Here is an 18,540-nt window from a genome sequence, read left to right on the forward strand (position 1 = left end):
GGTGTCGGCATTATTTCTCTCGGCTTTATTACCTTGTTTTTTCCGATTAGTTTTTAGTTTGTTTGTTTTTATTTGAAATTGACCCTCAAATTTGTCAATATATTTGCCAAAACTTGTTAGGTACTCCTTCAATAAAATATATTTTGCCCGAATGATTTTTTTTCACAGAAGGTTTGTTCGTAATTTTACTCGCTGCGTTGTGAATGGCTTGCTATTTTATTTATATCCTTTATGTTGAACATAAGTGAAATCATGTGTCTACGCACAGTTTTCTTGATATATTTTTTCGACAACAGTTTTATTGTAGCGGATTAAATGCTCTGTGGCCTATAATTCTTGCAACGATAACAGTTTGGAGGAAAGAAAAGAAAATGATCATCTTTGCTCAAAATTTTGAGATTTTAGTGTTTTAAATCATCAATTTCAGTAGTTTTCTGGCCAAGTTTCTGGATTTTTTGTTGTTTTCTCGTTTCTGTAGGTTTTTTTGTTCTCTCTAGTGTTTCTGTTTGTGAAGAAAAAAGGAAATAGATGTTTCTTAAACTGCATGGAATTTTTTCGTCTGTTCGTGTGGACCCATTTTCTAGCTACTGAGCGTCCTATTTTTTAAAATATTTAATTTGTTGTTAAGAGGTGCAAGGGTTGTCACAATTTTTTTACATACTTACTATCACAAAAATTTTTTCAAATCGAAAAGTTTATCTATTCAAGAGTTTGTACTCTAGCGATCAGCTTAGTGTGTTTTTGCGAACCTTTTTTTCTAACCTAACTCGCAAAGAAAAGTGTTCATGAAGCGTTTCACTGTAAGTAATCATTTATTTATTCATTTTATCATTTCATTTCAATCATTTCACTGTAGCATTGGAAATTGCATAGCATCTGTTTTCTGATTTATTTGTGGCTAGTGTGTAGTACTTATTAAGCTTCTGTGGCTGAGTTGTTAGTGCTTGAGACTCACTATCTCTAGGGCGCATGTTCGACGCTCAGATGTGGCCGAGTTTTTGCTAATTCGAGGCTTAATTCTACTTTTGCATATTGCAGATTATGGAGCTGCTTTTTGTCGTGTTATTGCTAGTGTTTGCGAAGCAAAGCTTTGCCTCTGTTTAAAAGTCTATTTTTGTACTGTCGTATACCGGCTTATTTTTTTGGCTCATTTTCCTCAGCAGGCACTGCTTTTGAAAGTTCAGCTTCTTTAAACATTGAAGCGTTTTAGAGCAAACTTACAATGTTGCAGGTAACTGTGTTTCGAGATTTTGATAATTCGCGTTAAAAGTTTCTTCGACCTAAATGGTTTCGGCTTCTTTTATTGATTTAGTTGACGTTTATTGCGTCGTTTGAAAATCGAAACTAAGTGTAAATTTGTTTGCGTGCTTCGGAGACGACTTAAAACTTCGAATTTTGCATCTTTTAAATTTAAAATATGTTTTAATATTTTGACGACTAAATACTTCAAATTTTGAACTGCCAACTTACAATCGGTAAGAAGCAATGAATGTTGAAATTCGGTCGTGAAACTTTCAACCATTTCTTACCTAACGTGCATCTAACAAAGTTTTCTCTGCATAGTTACAGAGAGTTGAGTTTTGTCCTAATGCTTACATATTGATAGCAATCGTGTCTCGCGACATTTTAATCGAATTGAGATTTATGAAATTTTTGTGTGGTTTATTGTGTTTTCATTTTTTTACTTGTGGTTTTGAACTGCCTCTGCCATTCTCTGTTAAATTGTGTCGCAAGTGGTACAAAGCACTGCTTCGCCTCTGCTTTAATTTCAATTCAATTTCGTTTGCTATCCGTCCTCGCTTAGAAACAGCCAATACAATGAGAATTGGATGATTACTCAGTAAATATATCTCAAAAGATGAAGCTTCATGTATACTGAAGTTGGATGGTTTGAGAAAGGGCAATATAAAAATTTGCTTTAGAGGTGTTAATTTAACCACACTAAATACCTATATTCAATTTGCTTCTCTTTTCTGAAGTTTTTGTTTGTTGTTCGAATCGATGGAATCCCACATTTGATAATGAGACAGATATAATTTTCGGAAATGACAGTTATTTGATTTTTGTTCCGACCAGTGAAAATGGGGAGGAGTGTCTTCGCGTTTGTTTCAATTTTCTTGCAATTCTTAAAAATGGAGAGGAATTTTTTATTCGAGTGTGTTTTATTTTTTTTCACGCAAAATCATGTACCACAAATCCTTTTTCACCCCACTCCCCAAGAAAAACAGTAACTTGAAAAAAATTTCAGGTTTTTTAAGAACATGGTTGGAAGTTTCTGCTACTTGCACAGCAACTGGCTAGCCTTGTTTGTTTCTTGTCTTCTAATTTCCACGCAAAATCAGTTGCCACAAATAATCATCAGAATTGGTCGTGTGATATGTATTACTAACCCTTTAAGTCGTGATTCGAAGTCATTAAAAATTTTTAAAAATGTGTCCCAGTGTCGTGAAAAATCTGTTTGTTTGGAATGTTTTAATCTAGTTTCAGGCGAGTAAAGCGATGGAGTAACGTTCGTTATGTGATAAGTGTACATTAGGCTAAGAAAATGTGATTCTGTTGAAAAGAGAAATAGTCTTGGAAGCTTCATTTAACGTTTTGGTGGCTATGAAAAACTCTTAAAAAATTCAAGTTATAGTGCAAAAAAATCAGATTACATTTTATTACGCTTGCGATTAGCAAGCGTTATCAAATCGGAATATAGACTTTTATCGGGTTAAAAACTAGCTTTACAAAATCAATTGAATCACTTATGATGCTCTTATGCTGCTGACATGCTCAATTCCTGAAAACTTTAAATTTAATTACAGGGTACTAGTTACTACTCATGTTATATCTAGAACTCAAACCATTGTATGTATAATTGAATTGTTTTGATACTAGTTTGTTTCCAATCTTTTGATATTAGTCTGTCGGTTTAGTTTCCAAAATTTTTATTCTAATTTGGATACGCTACATTGCTATTGTGGATCCTATGTGGGCGTTACATGAATGTTTTTTTTTCCTGTGTTTTGTTGTGACGAAAATTTTCGGCTGAGTTTCAGCTTACTGGATGTCAGCTTCAATTCTGTCGGCTTATGTGACGAATTTTTTGCGTAAAATGTCCGGTAGTACTTTTGAGATCAATAAGACTCAGTTTTTGAACTCAACCCCTTTAAGTGCCTTTTTGAAAAACTTAACACAAAATAAAATGCATTTTTTTTCTCGTTTTTCCACTTCCTTCAATTGTTAAATAGTTCGAAATTTGGTTTGCTAATTTTTGTTAGCGTCATGATGCACTCATTTTATAATTGTTTTATTGCAAGTGGCGTGAAGCTCAGCTCCGCCTCGGTGTAAAACTTGGTATTTCTTTTTCAAATTTCATTTTGTTGTTCGGTTCTTATTTTTTAAAGACATTTAGTGTCGGTTATGCGCAATTCGCTAACGTTCCATACGTTTGTATAGTTCTCTCTTCTTACAACGGACCAAACCATTCCGTTGTAACTAACTCTGATTTAGAAAAAATTTTATTCATTTTTTTTTGGTTAAACCGGATCAGCTAATTCCACTAGGTCATTGGTTATCAATATTTGTTAGAGCTGTTTACGAACATTAATCGAGACAAAGTTCAGAACTTTTTAAGAGGTTTTTTTTAGGTATTTCAAGCTAATTTTTCAGCTTAAATAAAAAAAAATCAAGGTTTGCAAAAAATTTTAGTTAAGACCGTGTGAATCACAAAATAAAAACGAGTTGAAGCAAAGATTAGCAAAACTTGCGATCAAATCAAAACATTGCATTATATGATATTGTAATATAATGCAATGTTTTGATTTGATCGCAAGTTTTGCTAATCTTTGCTTCAACTCGTTTTTATTTTGTGATTCACACGGTCTTAACTAAATTGAAATATGTTTCACAGTTTAAATTATTAATAAGAGATTTTTTGTTTTATAATTTTTTGCTTTTCGATCTTCAATTTCCGAACTGATTCTTTTTGGCAATTTATGTTGATTGAATATCAACATGAATAACTAATTCTTGTTGATATTCGAACAACTTAATATGCAGAAAAGATATCAGCAAGTTATAAGTGTTTGCTAAGTTATTGGTGCTTATTTTTTTTCTGAATTAGAAATTTTGAATGTTTATTTTGAGTTGTTCGTTATTTACAGACAAACTTTCTTTCCGCTTTGAGTTTTGATTGTAATTTCTGAGGTTGAAATTCGAGATGTTTTCTGGCCAGTTTATATGAATTTTTCATTTGTTGTCTCCGTTCTTTAATAGTTTGCGTAATATGTAAGAATGTTTTTCGTCACTGTGTATAAGTTATTTATCAGGTAACTCTACTGAAAATTGGTTAATGGTTTTTCCGATATCTCAAAAAGATCAGGGTGTCTTTTTCAGGTAATTGTGCTGGTTTATTATGTGGAAAATAGTGAAGTGATTTGCTCATATATAGTGCTTGGTGATGTTTTTTTTTTCAGGAAAAAGTTTCCAAGTTTGTTCACGCTCATGAATTTTTCACGCTTATGATTTCTCGCGGTTTGATTCATGATTTTTGTAAATTTCATTTTTTGTCTTTGTTAAAGGAAGGGAAACTCCACTATTGAACAGCAAAAGGAAAAGGTCACAAAAAAACGTGAATAACTTCTAGTTTCAAAAATTATGAATTCCAGCGGAGTAAAAAAATTACCTATGTATCCAGTTTTCTCTAATTGCGATAGCTAAATCAACGAGTTTCAAATCAATAACTGTATTTGAATTTCAAAGAATTCAGTGTGATACTTTTTCTTCAAAATCAGATATTTGAAACAAAAATCTAAAACATTTTAATTTTTTTGAATAGGTTTTGTTCTTTCAGACTTTTCCAACTGTATTTTGGCTATGCTTATAGTCTGGTTGTGATCTGTCTGCCGTGCAAGGGATACAAAAAGCTAACAGGTTCAAATGTGGAAATTTTTTCGAAACTGATTCGAAGTCAACGATGCAACAGTAGAAGTCTACGCTACCGTTGAAACTAGGTTTTCCTAACTTTGGTAGTTTTTTTTTGCTAAAATGATGTCCACGAGCAAAATGTTCTCAGTTAAAATCACATTTTTGATTACTCAGTTTGTGGTCGGCTTTATTAATTAGTTTCACATGTGCTACCCTACAATTAAAATCGGCAAAAAAATTATACGCAAGGGTATTGCAATCGGGTGGTACTTTTTCCCGTAAACAACTTTGTCCACAGGACTCATCTGGTCGTCTGGAATCATCTCTACCTTGTTTCATAATCTATACAAATTTCTTTGCGCTCCTGGCCAAATTAGCTTGGCGGTAACGAATATGCCTGTTTTTTTTTAAACGGGAAATATGCTGTTTCAAATAAAATTGTCGGCCAATTATTTGCCTGCTTATCTGTTGTAGGCTTAGTTGTCATACCTTGAAATTTGTATTTTTTTGTTCTACGCGCAATTTTCTTTAATATTGTTTTTAGTGTTTGATTTACGCTTATAGTTTGTAATTTTACTTATCTTGACTCCGTATTTCCTTCGTTGTTTTTTTGTTTCGCTAAAAAAAATCCTCGACCTATAATATTTCGGCTTATTTTTCATGGGCTCAATGATCTAATTTTGGGCCGTTTCAAGATAAACACATTTTAAACACGCCCCTCTGCTTTTTAAAGTTGGTTGTTTGTTTACCAATCGGTTTGTTGAAATTTCGTTTTTTCGTTTGAGAAAATTTTTTCTCTTTTTGCAAAAGTTTTAATTTTTCTCAGAAAATTTTTCTGATTTTCAATAAAGGGTTATCAATTGAAAGACTGCTTACTCCCCTGTGTGATGCATACTCCCCTTGAGTCTTTCTGTTCTTGACCCCTCTGTCTACAGCCTTCGAAATAATGTGTGGGAGTTTTTGACCCATCTTTTAGACTTTTTTTTGTTTTCTGGACAACTACTCCTCTTAATTATGAGTTTTTAATTTCAATGAATAGAACAGATTTGGAGAGCTCCCCTGCATAAATGGCTACGCTCAATGTTTTCGACACATAAAGTTTTGGACCTCGGAATAGTCTAACTTTTGATTTTTGACTGTTTTGTGAATCTCGAAAACTAACCTCTGAAATCTGATATTGTGGGTTCAATGAGATAACGGGTAGTAGGAAGCTCCTCTGCATGAGCGAGACAAACAAAAAGTTTTAATCAGGAAGTTATCGCCCTCTGAAAAGTCCGTTTATTTAAACTTTTTTAAATATTCTTGAAAACTACCCTGCCTTCCCTGAAATTTTGGGTTCAATTCTCAGAACGGGTTGTGGAAAAGTCATTTTTTATGCTACTTCGCCCAAGTTTCTTTGACAAAAGTTCTGGCCCTCGGAAAAGTAAAAAATTTGATTTTGTGACCTTTCTTTTGAAAATTTTTGACTTTTAAAAGTACCCGTCCAAATCTGAGATTTTCGGTTCAGCTGAACTTACAGGTTGCGTTAATCTCTTCTGCATAACGGCTCTGCAAAATTTTTTCACACAAAAAGCTATGATTCTCGGAAATGTCAAATTTTTGATTTGTTGACCGTTTCTCGGACTTTTCTCGCTATCCTGCCAAATCTAATTTTATAGGTTTAATCAAATGAATCAGTTTTTAAAAGCCTGCCATTATAGTTGGCTATGCCGAGTTTCTTTAAGAAAAATTTACAAGTCAATTTTTTGAAACCTTGACTGTTTTTTGGAAACTTATCGACTTTACGCGAAAACTACAATTTTCAGATTGTGTTCTATCGAGAAACCCGGCTTCGAGAATTTTTTCTGCTAGGCGGCTAGAACCCACTTTTTGCAGAAAACTTTATGAATTTTGGAAAGTCTTTTGACCGTTTTTTAGTACTTTTAGCTGTTTGTTAGAAATGTTTTGAACTTCTTAAAATTTACTCAATCAAATCTGAGATGAAAAGTTCTGTTGAAAGAACGGGTTGCGATAATTGTTCATGCAGAAGCGGCGAGTCGCTAATTTTCTGTAACAGAATTGTTATTACCTTGGGAAAATTGATTATATTGAAATTTCTTACTCCACTTAATTTAGTAGAGAAACAACTAAGGTTTTAGGCAAAGTCCAATTTTTGAAATCACGTTTTTCGTGCCGCATCTGTATATCAAATTCATTCAATGTCAAACACGTACCTCTAGCTTTAGCTGGGTCTCTAGTTGTTTTTTATCCAGACATATGAAAATTTTGGTTCACCTCGTTTTTTTTCAACATCTTAAATTTTTTTTGACGTAATGTTTTTATGCGTCTGTGTTGTATCGGAAAATTTTCAAGTTTTTTAAGGAAAGTGGATCCCAACGATAACATTAAATAATTAAAATGTGTTCATTGTAACTTTTTAATGACTCCTCAGTGTGTTTTTTTGTTAGGATTAAATTTTGATAGTTTTTGCGGATTTCGTTTTTCCGATGTTACTGAAAAAGCCTATGGCGTTTTGCTTCAGTTATTTCTGCCATTTCAGAATCGTTGACCTTCTTATGATAATTTTTTCTCTCATTGTATTGCTAAGAATGCAAAAACTCCTTTTGGCCTCTGCAAATAATTATGAACCGAGCGTAGCCATTTTTTTTGTATTTTATGGGTATTAGTTTTTTCAATTTTTTGCTTAAAAGTTTTAGATTGTCGTCTGTGAGGTAAAAAACGTTGAGTTGCATTTCGAGGACATGTATATTTTTATTCAAATTGCATTAACTATGAGCTTCTTGTTTTTGGGTGTGTTTAGGTTTCTAAATTTCTTTCGATGGCAAACTCGGGTACGATAAATAATAATCAAAATGGGTCGAGTGGTATATCAGATAAAGCTTTTTCAGTCGTGATTCAAACTATATTTTAAAAAAGTTTGTCCGTGTCGAGAAAAGCGGGTTTGGCATTTTGTTTTTTCGAGCGGATGCAGAGAGCAAGCAGGCGTATAATAGGAGGACAAAATGTTAGTTTTTTTCCAGTAAAACTAATTTTTGAACTTTTGAGCATTCCTTTTTCTGTTTCAACTTTTTATTGTGGCCGGAAAGTTCTGTGCTAGTTGCGCAGCAAACAGCTATTCTGTTCAGTTACATCATAAGCTGAATTGGTTCAAACAATTTCTGAATAAAGTGGCATGAACAAAAATTTTTAATAATGCTTAAATATTTGTTGATTCGCAAATCAGTTCATTTGAAAAGATCAAAGATTTTAAACATCAATCAGAATTTTAAGCGAAAAGATTGCTGTAGAAATAAAGTGAAGGTGAGTGAAAAATCAGCGTTTGAAATAGTTTCAGACCAGCCTGAGGAATGGTTGTGCCAAAGGAAATGAGATGTCTACTTCATCTAACCGGATGTCTCAAAGAATCTCACTTCAATACTCCAGACGAATCTACGGAGACGGCAGTTAACGAGATTTTTGACTCACTTAACAGCAAAATCAACGAGAAGTTAGATCTGAATTTTTTTGTTAGAAATGCGAGTGGAGATCGTTGTCTAGTGTCGCAATGTTTCAATAGTGTTCAGAAATTGTCCGAAGAATTTATCGATACACTTAAATCACAAGTGCTGCTGGGACTTCCGCTGATTGAAGTCGATGTAGCGATAAGGTTTATATCTCAGATATCAAATGACGACGAAATCAAGTTGCAAGGTAAGTTGTGAAGAGTTCGAGCCTTCAGATTTTCACATTCGCTACTTTACAATCAGGGATTCGTAATATTTTCGTAATATTTTACGACAAAAATTTTGATAGTCAGACCGGTGAGACTTCTTTGGTAGGGGTGAGTGGCTTGCTCAAAAAGAATTTCGGTTCGGGTTTTGCTAATTTCGGTTCGATTCGGTTCGCTTTTTAAAAAGAAAGGCTAGGAGCAAAAGAATGAATGGCTTAGAACAGTATACAGAAAATTAAGTTTTCATGTAGAAACACAAAATAACAAAGACTTTCGATCGAAAGGCTCTCGTCGTACTGTTATGTGATTTCCTCCAGTGCTTCAGACTTGCAGTTGCTGCCCCAAGACGACCCAGAAAAATTCAGAAGGTCCTTTCCGTTCGATCCGGTTCAGATAGTTTTTGTTTGTTTCGGTTCGATTCGGTTCGGTTTTCATTATTTGGGTTCGGGTCATTCGATTCGGTTTTCTCACCTCTACTTTTTGGCGCCAACTTTGGAGCATGCGGTGAAAAATTGCATTTTTTTGGACAACACCTTACAAACCCCCCGAGAAAATCCTAGATCCTCCCCTGCTTACAATCATGTGAGATTTCATCAATTTGGTTTCTATCAGGGTTGAAGGATAAATCTAATGCAAAAATTTGAGACTTTCTTCTAAAAAATTGTCATTGACCCCTTGATATTGTTCATAGCCTCATTCAAACAAGGATAACCGGTTACTGTGCAAGTAGCTCAGAATGTTGCGACCATATTCTTTAAACAACTACAAGAGATTTTTTTTTTCAAATTAGTGTTTTTTTTCTGATTCCCAAAAGGGCATTAAAAATCTCCAAAAACCAATTTTCGTCGATTAATATTAAACACGAAACAAGGATAGCCAGTTACTGTGAAGGTAGCACAGAAAGTTCCGACCAGTCTTAGAAAAATACAAAAACATTTTTTTTTTCAAATTAGTGTAGTTTTTTTCCGCATGGTAGAAAAGATCTGAACAAAAAAAACTTAGGTATATTTTACATTCATAGTAAAAATTCTATTCGGGAAACAGTTTTTGAAAATAAATGACTGGAAAAACGAAAAAAATGTAAACAAAGTTTAAAAAAAATTTTCAAAACTTTTTCCAAAATTTTTTGGAATTTTAAACCTTTGCTTACAAAATGGCGCTAAAAACTCCCAAACTCTTTTTATTTGAGTACAACTAAGTTTTCACGGCTTAAAGTAAACTTGAATAAGCTATTGTAATCCTACACGCTCACACCATAATAGGTCGAAATTAGACCAAAAATCAAAAATTTCAAACCGGTTTTTTCTCGACATAGTGAAAGTTTTTGACAGTTTTAATGTCGTTCGAATCGCGATTGAAAGGGCTCTAATATTGTATTTATCACTCAACCAGTCCGATCATTATTTGTGGTACCTGTTTGCGTGAAAAAAAACTAAAACACCCGAATACAAAATGGTCTGAACAAAAAATGGTGGGAACAAAAAAAACTAAAACACACCCAAATACGAAGTTCCTCCCCATTTTTCAAATGGTCGGAACAATAAGCTATTAAAAAGGGCCTAAATTAAGCATAAATAATCGTGCTCGATTGTATTACTTGGTCGAATTCAGATGAAAAATCAAAAATTCTCTAGAAAGCAATTTTGGAATATTTTTAATGTGGTTTGAATCACGACTAAAAGGCCTTTAATATGATATATCACTCAACGCAGTCTGGTGATTATTTGTGGTTCCTGGTTTTGCGTGGAAAACAAAACCAAAAAAAAAGAAAAAATTAAAACACCCGAATACAAAGTTTCTCCCCATTTTTAATGGTCGGAACAATAAAACCGCGTTTAGTTAGTCACAACAAATGAAAACGTTTGCATATGTACCCTGAGTTTTCATAATGGGGGAGGATGGCCTATTCTCAAAATGTTTACTTTGAAATCCAATATCTATTTAGCTCCAGTGCTCACAGAAAAAGTAACTCCAGACCAAACAACATTCCATCAGTTCGAATTTCCAATTGATATGCTAGAAATTCTTTCTTGTGAGGCAATCACCGCAGACAAATTGAAACAGATGCTCATCACGCATGTCGAAATGCAGCGCAATTTCCAACTTCAATTTCAGAATGGCCAAACTGGGAAGAAAAGTGAGGACGTTTTAGTACCAGTTTACCCTTATCACTTCGATTTATCACCAATGCAATCCAACAAGACTTCAAGCGATGACAAAAGTTTGTATCTTAGAATAGTGACTGAAATACTTCCAGTTAAAGTAAAAGAGAGCGATCAGTTAGCTTTGAAGGTGCGAGAGAATCTGCATGAAATGTATGGAATCGAGAAAAATCGTCCCGTCTTCAGAAAACAGAATGCTATCAAGTTCAAACCCATTTTCTCAACACAGGTAATACATTAGGTAAATTAATTATCATATTTTGTCCATCATCTGAAATTCGGCGTCAACCTATAATATTTTTGAAGGAGAACGCGAGCCGAAATAAAAACACTATTTTTTTGGTTTAAAAAATAACAGAAAGTGCTCAAAAACGGCATTTTTGACCTTTTTTTCCAAAAATTGCCTGGCAGCAAACCAATTTTTGGAAATAATCTCGGAAAAGAAAATAAATTTGGTCGACATCAAAAAGGTCAACAAATTTTCCGAAAGTTCCTGCTCGAGAAATTCCTGGATGCGCCCCTGATTTGAACAATTGTGTTTCTGCTGCAGCATTTGTTTTAATAAAGACAACATAAAGCGGGTCGATTATAACAGTTTTGGTCGTTTTTTCGCAGTTAGGCCTAATAAAGTGTCTATCAAAAAAAACAGAATACGAGGACGTATAATTTGCTCTCAAATTTCAAAGAGTTTTTCTTGTTTGAGAATCTGCTTGTTTCGTGAATTGATTTTTGGTGTTTTTCTACTTTTTTTCTCCGAGGGAATTATGAATTGTTCTAGTTGATTTTCGACGAGTCCACTACTCCACCACCTAAAGCGACAGCAACTTCAACAGTAGGCAACTACCAAGCTGACTCAGTTTGTGAGACTGTTAAGGGGAAGTATGCTTATTTCCACTACTTGCAGGAGGGGATGAGCGACAGTGGATGGGGATGTGCTTACAGGTCCCTTCAGACAGTCTGGAGTTGGTTCCTCCTTCAGGGTTACACTGACAAACCAGTCATTACGTAATTAGCTTTAAAAGTTTGAAGCTTTTAAGTTTTAAAAGTTTGAAGCTTTTTTTGGTTGTGGTTTGTAAAAATTTAAATTTTCTGTATTTGCTAGTATTTGCTATTTTTGCGAGTAGTTTTTGGAAGAGTTCCGGAAGCAGTATAGTTGCCTTCACAGGGGTGTTGCAATGAAAAGTGATTTAGTTTCTTACTGGTACAAGAGCAAAGCTCTTTAGAAAATGATGAAAGCTAATTAATGTTTGAAAATATTGAAAAATACATCAAGAATGTGATTGTACCCATTGTCGGAGTTAGTACTCTGGAACAAAATTTCATTCATCAATTTGAAATTTAAATTTACGGATTTCTAAACAGGCACAAAGAAATCCAGCAGACCCTGCACAAAATTGGCGATAAGCCAGCATCCTTCGTCGGCTCCTCTCAATGGATCGGGTCATTTGAGGTCAGTTACGTATTGGACCACCACCTGGATATCACAAGTGCATTCATCAACGTGCAATCTGGCGACCAAATAGTCTCTAATGCCCAACGAATCGCATCTCATTTCAAAAATCACGGGACTCCCATAATGGTAAGCATGGACTTTTATTTCACTTGCGAGAACTATTGACTTGTAATCGGAAACCATACTTTTGTCATTAAAAGTTTTTTCTTATATATTCTATAAGAAGTACGTGCTGTTAGTGCAGTTAGTTTCATGTCCAAAACGTACAAGTTTACATGCTCAAATTCTTGAAAGCTGGTAGTCATTAGTTTTTTCAAATACAATTTTTGAAAAATTTCTTCAGATTTGTGGTTTTCATCCTACTTTTCTGTCGGCTGTTTTTCCGTTTGTTTGAAAGCACTATTTTATGTAGTACGCTTTTCAAGCAGTTTCTTTCCAGTGCTTGGGTTTTTTATTTTTGATTCAAATCGTTTTTATTATAATTTAAAGTTGTTCTTGTAGTGTGTAAATTTACCAACTCTGATTTCGAATTTTTTTTCGGTTAAATGGGTTCAGCTCGTGTTAGATTGACTTTGTCAACTTATATTGCGTAGAATCAAGGGCAAAATTTTTTAAAATGCTTTAGCGTGTTTCAGGAGAGATAGGTTGTAAAAATTTTGAGTTTTACAGCCCATCCCTCCTGAAACACGCTTAAGCATTTAAAATTGTTCGTCCTTCAATATACGCAATATAAACTGGATCAACCCAACGAGGATCAACCGAATCTTTTCCGCTCGTTCCTTGATTCTCAATGATTTTTAAGGCTGTATATGAACATCTTTTTGTTCCAACCATTTGAAAAATGGAGATGAATTTTGTATTCGGGTGTTAGTTTAATTAAAGCCCTCTCAGTCGTGATGCAAACAATATCAAACAACTTCGAAAAAGTGTTCTCAGTGTCGGGAAAAATCTGTTCGAAATTTTCAATTTTTTGTGTACTTTCGAGCGAATAAGTTGAGCGAGCAGGATTATTTTATTTTCAGCTAAAAAATAACCGCAAAAAATCATCGGAATGGGTCGAGTAATTCATCATATTAAAGACCTTCCACTCATTCAAACGACTTCAAAATGTTTTCGAAAAGTTGTCCCCCATGCCGAGAAAAACTAAATTTGTTTTTTTTTAAACTAATTTCGAGCGGTTAGAGCAAGCGAGCAGGCTTAATATAGAAGTACAAGCCACGAAATTTTGGTAAAATAGTTTGTAATTTTTGAAGTTTTTTCAGCGTCATTTTTGTATTAAAAACTGCGAAAGTTCAAAACAGTTTTTGCAAAAAAAATCGAAAAAAGAATTTTTTCTTCTCATTCTTTGACAAAACTTGTTGCCCGATTTGCATAGTTTACAGTCACTGTCAAATAGACCTAATTTTTAGGTTTTTTCAGATCCTTTTTTATCACAAGACAGTAAAAAAACAACACCAAGCTGAAAAAAGCATGAAAAAAAACTTATATTTTGTTTAAGAATATGGTCACAACATTCTGTGCTACTGGCACAGCAACTGGTTAGCCTTGTTTTTATGTTTATACATGTAGTTTTTTTACCAAATTCAAGAGTAATTTTTTCAGGCAATTTTTTCAATAAAAAACGGCTTCTTTTTCTAAATATCGTGTATTGCTGTGGTTTGATTGTATTGAAAGTGTTGCGAAGCAAGAGTTTCGCACGCTTAAGTTAAAGCGCATATTGTAATGCTTAAGAAATTGTTTGGCTTTCCAATGTTATCCGTGATTCTAACCAAACGTCTGATGAATCATGGATGCTTTAGCTGTAGTTTTTTGCTTCTTTCGCAATGCAAACTTGTGGGTATTTTTCGTTTTCCACGCAAACTAAGGTACCACAAACAATTATCGGAGGTCGAGTGATATATCAAATTAGAGCCGTTTCATTCGTTATTCAAACGATGTCAAAAAACTTGTTCTCAGGAAAAAGTGTTCTCATTGTCATGAAAAACCGGTTCAAAACTTTGAATTTTTGGTCTAATTTTGACCGAATAAGGTGAGCGAGTAGGCTTATTTGGTTTTCAGCCGGAAAATTGCTTCGAATAATCATTGGAATCGGTCGAGTGATGCATCTTCTTAAAGACCTTCCACTCATTCGAACGACTTCAAAAAATTTTCGAAAAGTTGTCCCAGTGTGGAGAAAAACTCAATTAAAGGTTTTGAGTTTTAGTTTTATTTTGAACGGTTAAAGCAAACGAGCAAGTTTTTTATAGAATTATAAGCCATAAATATTTTTTGAAATGGTTGTGATTTTTTGAAGTTTTTTTCAGCGTCATTTGTGGCCCAAAATACTTCAGAAGCTCAAAACAGTTTCTGCAAAAAAAAATTGAAAAAGTAATTTTTGGTTTTTGTTTATAGTTCTTGTCATTTTTTCACTAAGATCTTTGCCTGCTTTGCATATATTACAGTGACTGTCGAGACCACGTTAATTTCAGTTTTTTTTTTCAGAGCCTTTTATCACACCACATTAAATAAAACACTAACTTCAAAAACATTTTTTGTATTTTTCTAGAATATGTTCGGAAAATTCTGTGGTACTTGCGCAGCCACCAGATATCCTTGTTTATAGATGTAGTGGTTTTAACTGAATTCAAGTAATTTTTCAGGTTAGTTTATCATAAAAATCGGCTTCCTTTTCTTTATCGTATTTTGCTGTTTTGATTGTATTGCTGCTTTAATGTACGCTTTCGAAAGGTTTGTTTGATCATTTTGCGTATGATCAAAAACTAAGAGAAAAAAACGGTTATCTATCTGTCTATTATTTAATTGGCGTTTCACGTCACATGCCGTTTTTTTTCGAATTGCAAACTTTTTAAAGGTTTTCGTCTAAATTATTATTTGAAATAGGAAAATCTAAAGAGTGGTGCTGTCAGGGTGCCCTCAGGATTTTTTTCTAGCCTTCAATTAATATTGCTCAAATTCTTTTGGTTTCCAAAATATGGCGTTTTTTATGATTTTTCTTTTTTTTTCAACAAAATTTGATTTTAAAAAAGTTAATAAATTTTGAATTTGGCAATACTGTGAATGGGCTATGTCGAAATACACTGAGAGTTAGCAAACCTGGCCCCCAAAGTTTTTTTATCAAAGCCTTTGGTTTCTAAGATGGCGTTTATGGTTTTTCAAGTTTTTTTAACAAATTTTGTGTTTGAAGTTGAAATTTTTCATTCCTATGGTTTTGTCGGGGTTCACTCTGGAGTTGCATCCGAGTTTTTCTGCTCAATTTTGTATGGTTTCCGAGATACGGTTTTTTTATGATTTTTTCAAGAAACTTTCTTTTAAAAAAATTAACCAACCTGAAGTTTTGTTTCCTTTGATGGAGTTTTATCAGAGTACACTATGGGGATGCAAAACTGACCTCCAAATTTGACTGCTCAGTTTCTTTTGATTTGCGAGATATCGCCTGTCTTAGCAAGCGTTATCAAATCCGAATGTAGATTTTTTTCAGGTTAACAACTAGTTTAACTAAATCAGTTGAAGCAGTTGTTGTCTGTCTTAATGGGAGGCCCAGAAATGAGTTTTCGGAGCATGTCTGCCTTTTAAATGGCCCTTTCAGTCGATTTTTTGTTGCTTTCTAAACCACTCTCAATGTTTTTTTTTCGCTGATTGTTTTCGTTTTCTTTTTTGTTTTCTTCAGCTTAAATGGTATCGGCTGTAACATCTGTTTATTTTCTTCATAATTTGTTGTTTGACGGGCCAAAGCATTTTTTTTGCCTTTGTGCTTTTGAAAGGGGGTGTGAAAAACGGCAGTTTAAGATTTTTTCTGCTCCAAATTTCTTACAGCAATTGTTTTCGGGTCATTTGTCGTCTACCCAAGTGTTGTCTGTTCAGGTATCGTTTCATGAATACTGTTTCTCAAGACTTATTTCACACTGGCATTTGTGTTTATCAGTATTTTCTTTCAAAATCAACCACCTTCGAAATAATGTAACTTTTTTTGTCAAATCAAAGGTTTTTGTCCATTTTTTTTGGCTAGCTGCCGTTCTATTTTTGACGTATCGCAAGTGGTGCGAAGCTCTGCTTCGCCTCTGTGTATTAAATGCTCTCAAAAACTTTGATTCAAAAACTAGCAGAACGGAAACCCTTAGCTCTATTGTGGAGTTCTGTTAGGGTACACACTTGGGTTGCACAAACTACCGTCCATCGAATAGGATTGATCAAAACCTTTAAACAGCCGAGATATGACGTTGTTTATTATTTTTTGCTTTGTGTTTTCAAAAGTTTTAGGTGTAAACAAAAACTTATTAAAATTGAATTTCTCGACATGTTTGATGCTGTTAGGATGTTCTTGAAATTTTCCAACTTGATTGCTATTTGAAATTTTCAATTTTAGTTTGCGAGATGACAGTTTTAATGATTTTTTTTTCAAATTTTTTGGTAATCTAATGTTTTTTTTTAAAAATCTGTCGTTCTAACATTTGATTCATTTTCATAATTACAAAACAAGCTACTGAATGTTGTTGGACATTTTAAGGACCTGTAAAAATTCAGATACCCGATGAAAGTCTGTAGTTTCGAAGGTATAATCAGATTGATAAAAAAACCTAAAAATTGCCTCATTTTAAATCCTTCAATAAATGAATTAGAACACCCTGATGAATGGGCCCAATTTAATTTAACGGTTGCATTAATTATCGTTTTTTTTTTCATTTATATTTACAGAAGTTTTTTTTTCACTCTCAACAATCTATTAAAAGGAGCGGAGTTGCGAGTCATGCGCTAGGGTCTAATTAATGCACTTGCCAAAGCAAATATCTGTTAATCGCGAACTGAGACTTTTTTTTCACGTAAGAAAATTTTCTTACATCTGAAATTGAAGTCAACTTTATTAGTGAACCTTAGCATTTTTGAGACTGCTCACCTCTTGTCCTACAGGTTCTCTCCGTACCCTTAGGCACGGGTTTCGGGCCTGGCCGGACCTTGTCTTTTCATACATTTTAAAATGTATGAAATTTTAAAAAAATCCTGGAAAAATTGAATTGTCTGACTTTTGTTTGTCTGCTTATGTTTTTTCTGCTTACTTACCACACTAAGTTTTTCTCGTGTCGTCAGCAAGTTTCGACATAAATGCAAGTGTTTTTGATGTATTCTTGTAATTTATAGAATTAATAGCCCTGTCTTCGTTGATTTTCTTTTTTTGTTTCGCTTAAAAGCTTCATTCGGCATAATGTTTCGGCTTAGTTGCCTTGATTTGTGTTGCTTCAAGGGCAAAAATTGATTGATCAAAGTTTCAAATAGTTTGTCCTGCAAAAGTTCAAAGTATTAAATCATTTCTTATAGCATATTTTGTTTTTTGCTCTATGTGTGGCTTAGAGGGGCTGTTTTTGGCTGAATGAAATCATTGTCGGCTTCGCCTCTGTGTTAAAAGAGGGTTTTAATATTGAACTGATCCAATAACACACTGAAAGACTTCAAAATTCTAGCTGAGCTGCAAAACAACTCAATTAAATTTTTGGCTACAGTTACTCAGTATGGTCCGAAAGTATTGATATAGATCAGCCAAATGTTTCATCCAAGTATTTCCCTAATTTTGATAAAATTGATGGCTTTTTGTTTCTATCCCAGGTTGGAGGTGGCGTATTAGCACACACAATTTGCGGGATCTGCTACGAAGAAGATGCTATCGAATCCACTGTTAAATACCTGATTCTGGATCCTCATTACACTGGAGCAGAGGAGTTGAAAAATATTAAGAAAAAACAAGTGTACGCATGGAAGCCACAATCATTTTGGAAAAGCGACTCGTTTTACAACTTATGTCTGCCTCAGAAGCCAAATATTTTCTGATTACTAAAGCCTTAGAAAAAGATGGTAATAATTTGAGCATTTTGTAAATTTGTATTTTCATTTCTTTATTAAAGGATGGCGGTTTATTATTGAATTCTTATGTTTTGAATCTTTTTAATAAAAGCAAATAAGTTTCTTCCAATGCCGTTCCGACCACAGTAATAAAAAAACAAGAAAAACATTTTTTTTTAAAATTGCGTTGCTTTTCTGTCCGTAGTGTGATGAAAGGATCTGAAAGAAAGCCTGGATTTTTGCATATTCGATGGTCACTGTTCTATTTTGCTAAGCCAGTGTATTAGTACGAACCTTCTTTTTTTCAACCTAAGTCGCAAATATTGGTGCCAAATTTGGGGCACCCTTACAGCTTTTTCATAGCATGTGCTTTGACATTCGAAGTTGTAATAAGTTAACACAGTTGATGCATTTTTAATTCATCAATTGAACCGAAAAAAGCTATTTGTTTCAAACAACATCCTAATGATAAAAAC

At 33.8% G+C, this 18,540-nt stretch overlaps 3 protein-coding genes across 3 annotated transcripts in view; 2 read left to right on the top strand and 1 right to left on the bottom strand.

Moving 5' to 3' along the window:
* The window catches only part of LOC134844539 (3'(2'),5'-bisphosphate nucleotidase 1-like), a 553,428-nt gene that overhangs the window by 421,776 nt on the left and 113,112 nt on the right, over positions 1 to 18,540 (bottom strand). The gene's annotated exons all lie outside the window — the stretch shown is intronic.
* The window catches only part of LOC134844643 (copine-3-like), a 57,875-nt gene that overhangs the window by 18,955 nt on the left and 20,380 nt on the right, over positions 1 to 18,540 (top strand). The window lies entirely within an intron of this gene.
* LOC134844248 (ufm1-specific protease 2-like) lies at positions 8,229 to 18,161 on the top strand. Its single transcript, XM_063860837.1, has 5 exons — positions 8,229 to 8,601; positions 10,566 to 11,011; positions 11,561 to 11,787; positions 12,145 to 12,361; positions 17,831 to 18,161. Exons 1-5 carry the CDS (start codon positions 8,259 to 8,261, stop codon positions 18,050 to 18,052), a joined length of 1,455 nt encoding a protein of 484 aa, XP_063716907.1. The 5' UTR covers positions 8,229 to 8,258; the 3' UTR covers positions 18,053 to 18,161.

This window comes from Symsagittifera roscoffensis, chromosome 4, assembly GCF_963678635.1.
Source record: "Symsagittifera roscoffensis chromosome 4, txSymRosc1.1, whole genome shotgun sequence".
NCBI lineage: Eukaryota > Metazoa > Xenacoelomorpha > Acoela > Convolutidae > Symsagittifera > Symsagittifera roscoffensis.

What these genes read in the sequence shown, in the direction of transcription:
- LOC134844248 (XM_063860837.1), top strand. Translation starts at nt 8,259, where the DNA reads ATGGTTGTGCCAAAGGAAATGAGATGTCTACTTCATCTAACCGGATGT. An exon ending in AACCCATTTTCTCAACACAG is followed by an intron (nt 11,012 to 11,560) that starts GTAATACATTAG and finishes GAATTGTTCTAG; the next exon opens with TTGATTTTCGACGAGTCCAC. An exon ending in ATCACGGGACTCCCATAATG is followed by an intron (nt 12,362 to 17,830) that starts GTAAGCATGGAC and finishes TTTCTATCCCAG; the next exon opens with GTTGGAGGTGGCGTATTAGC.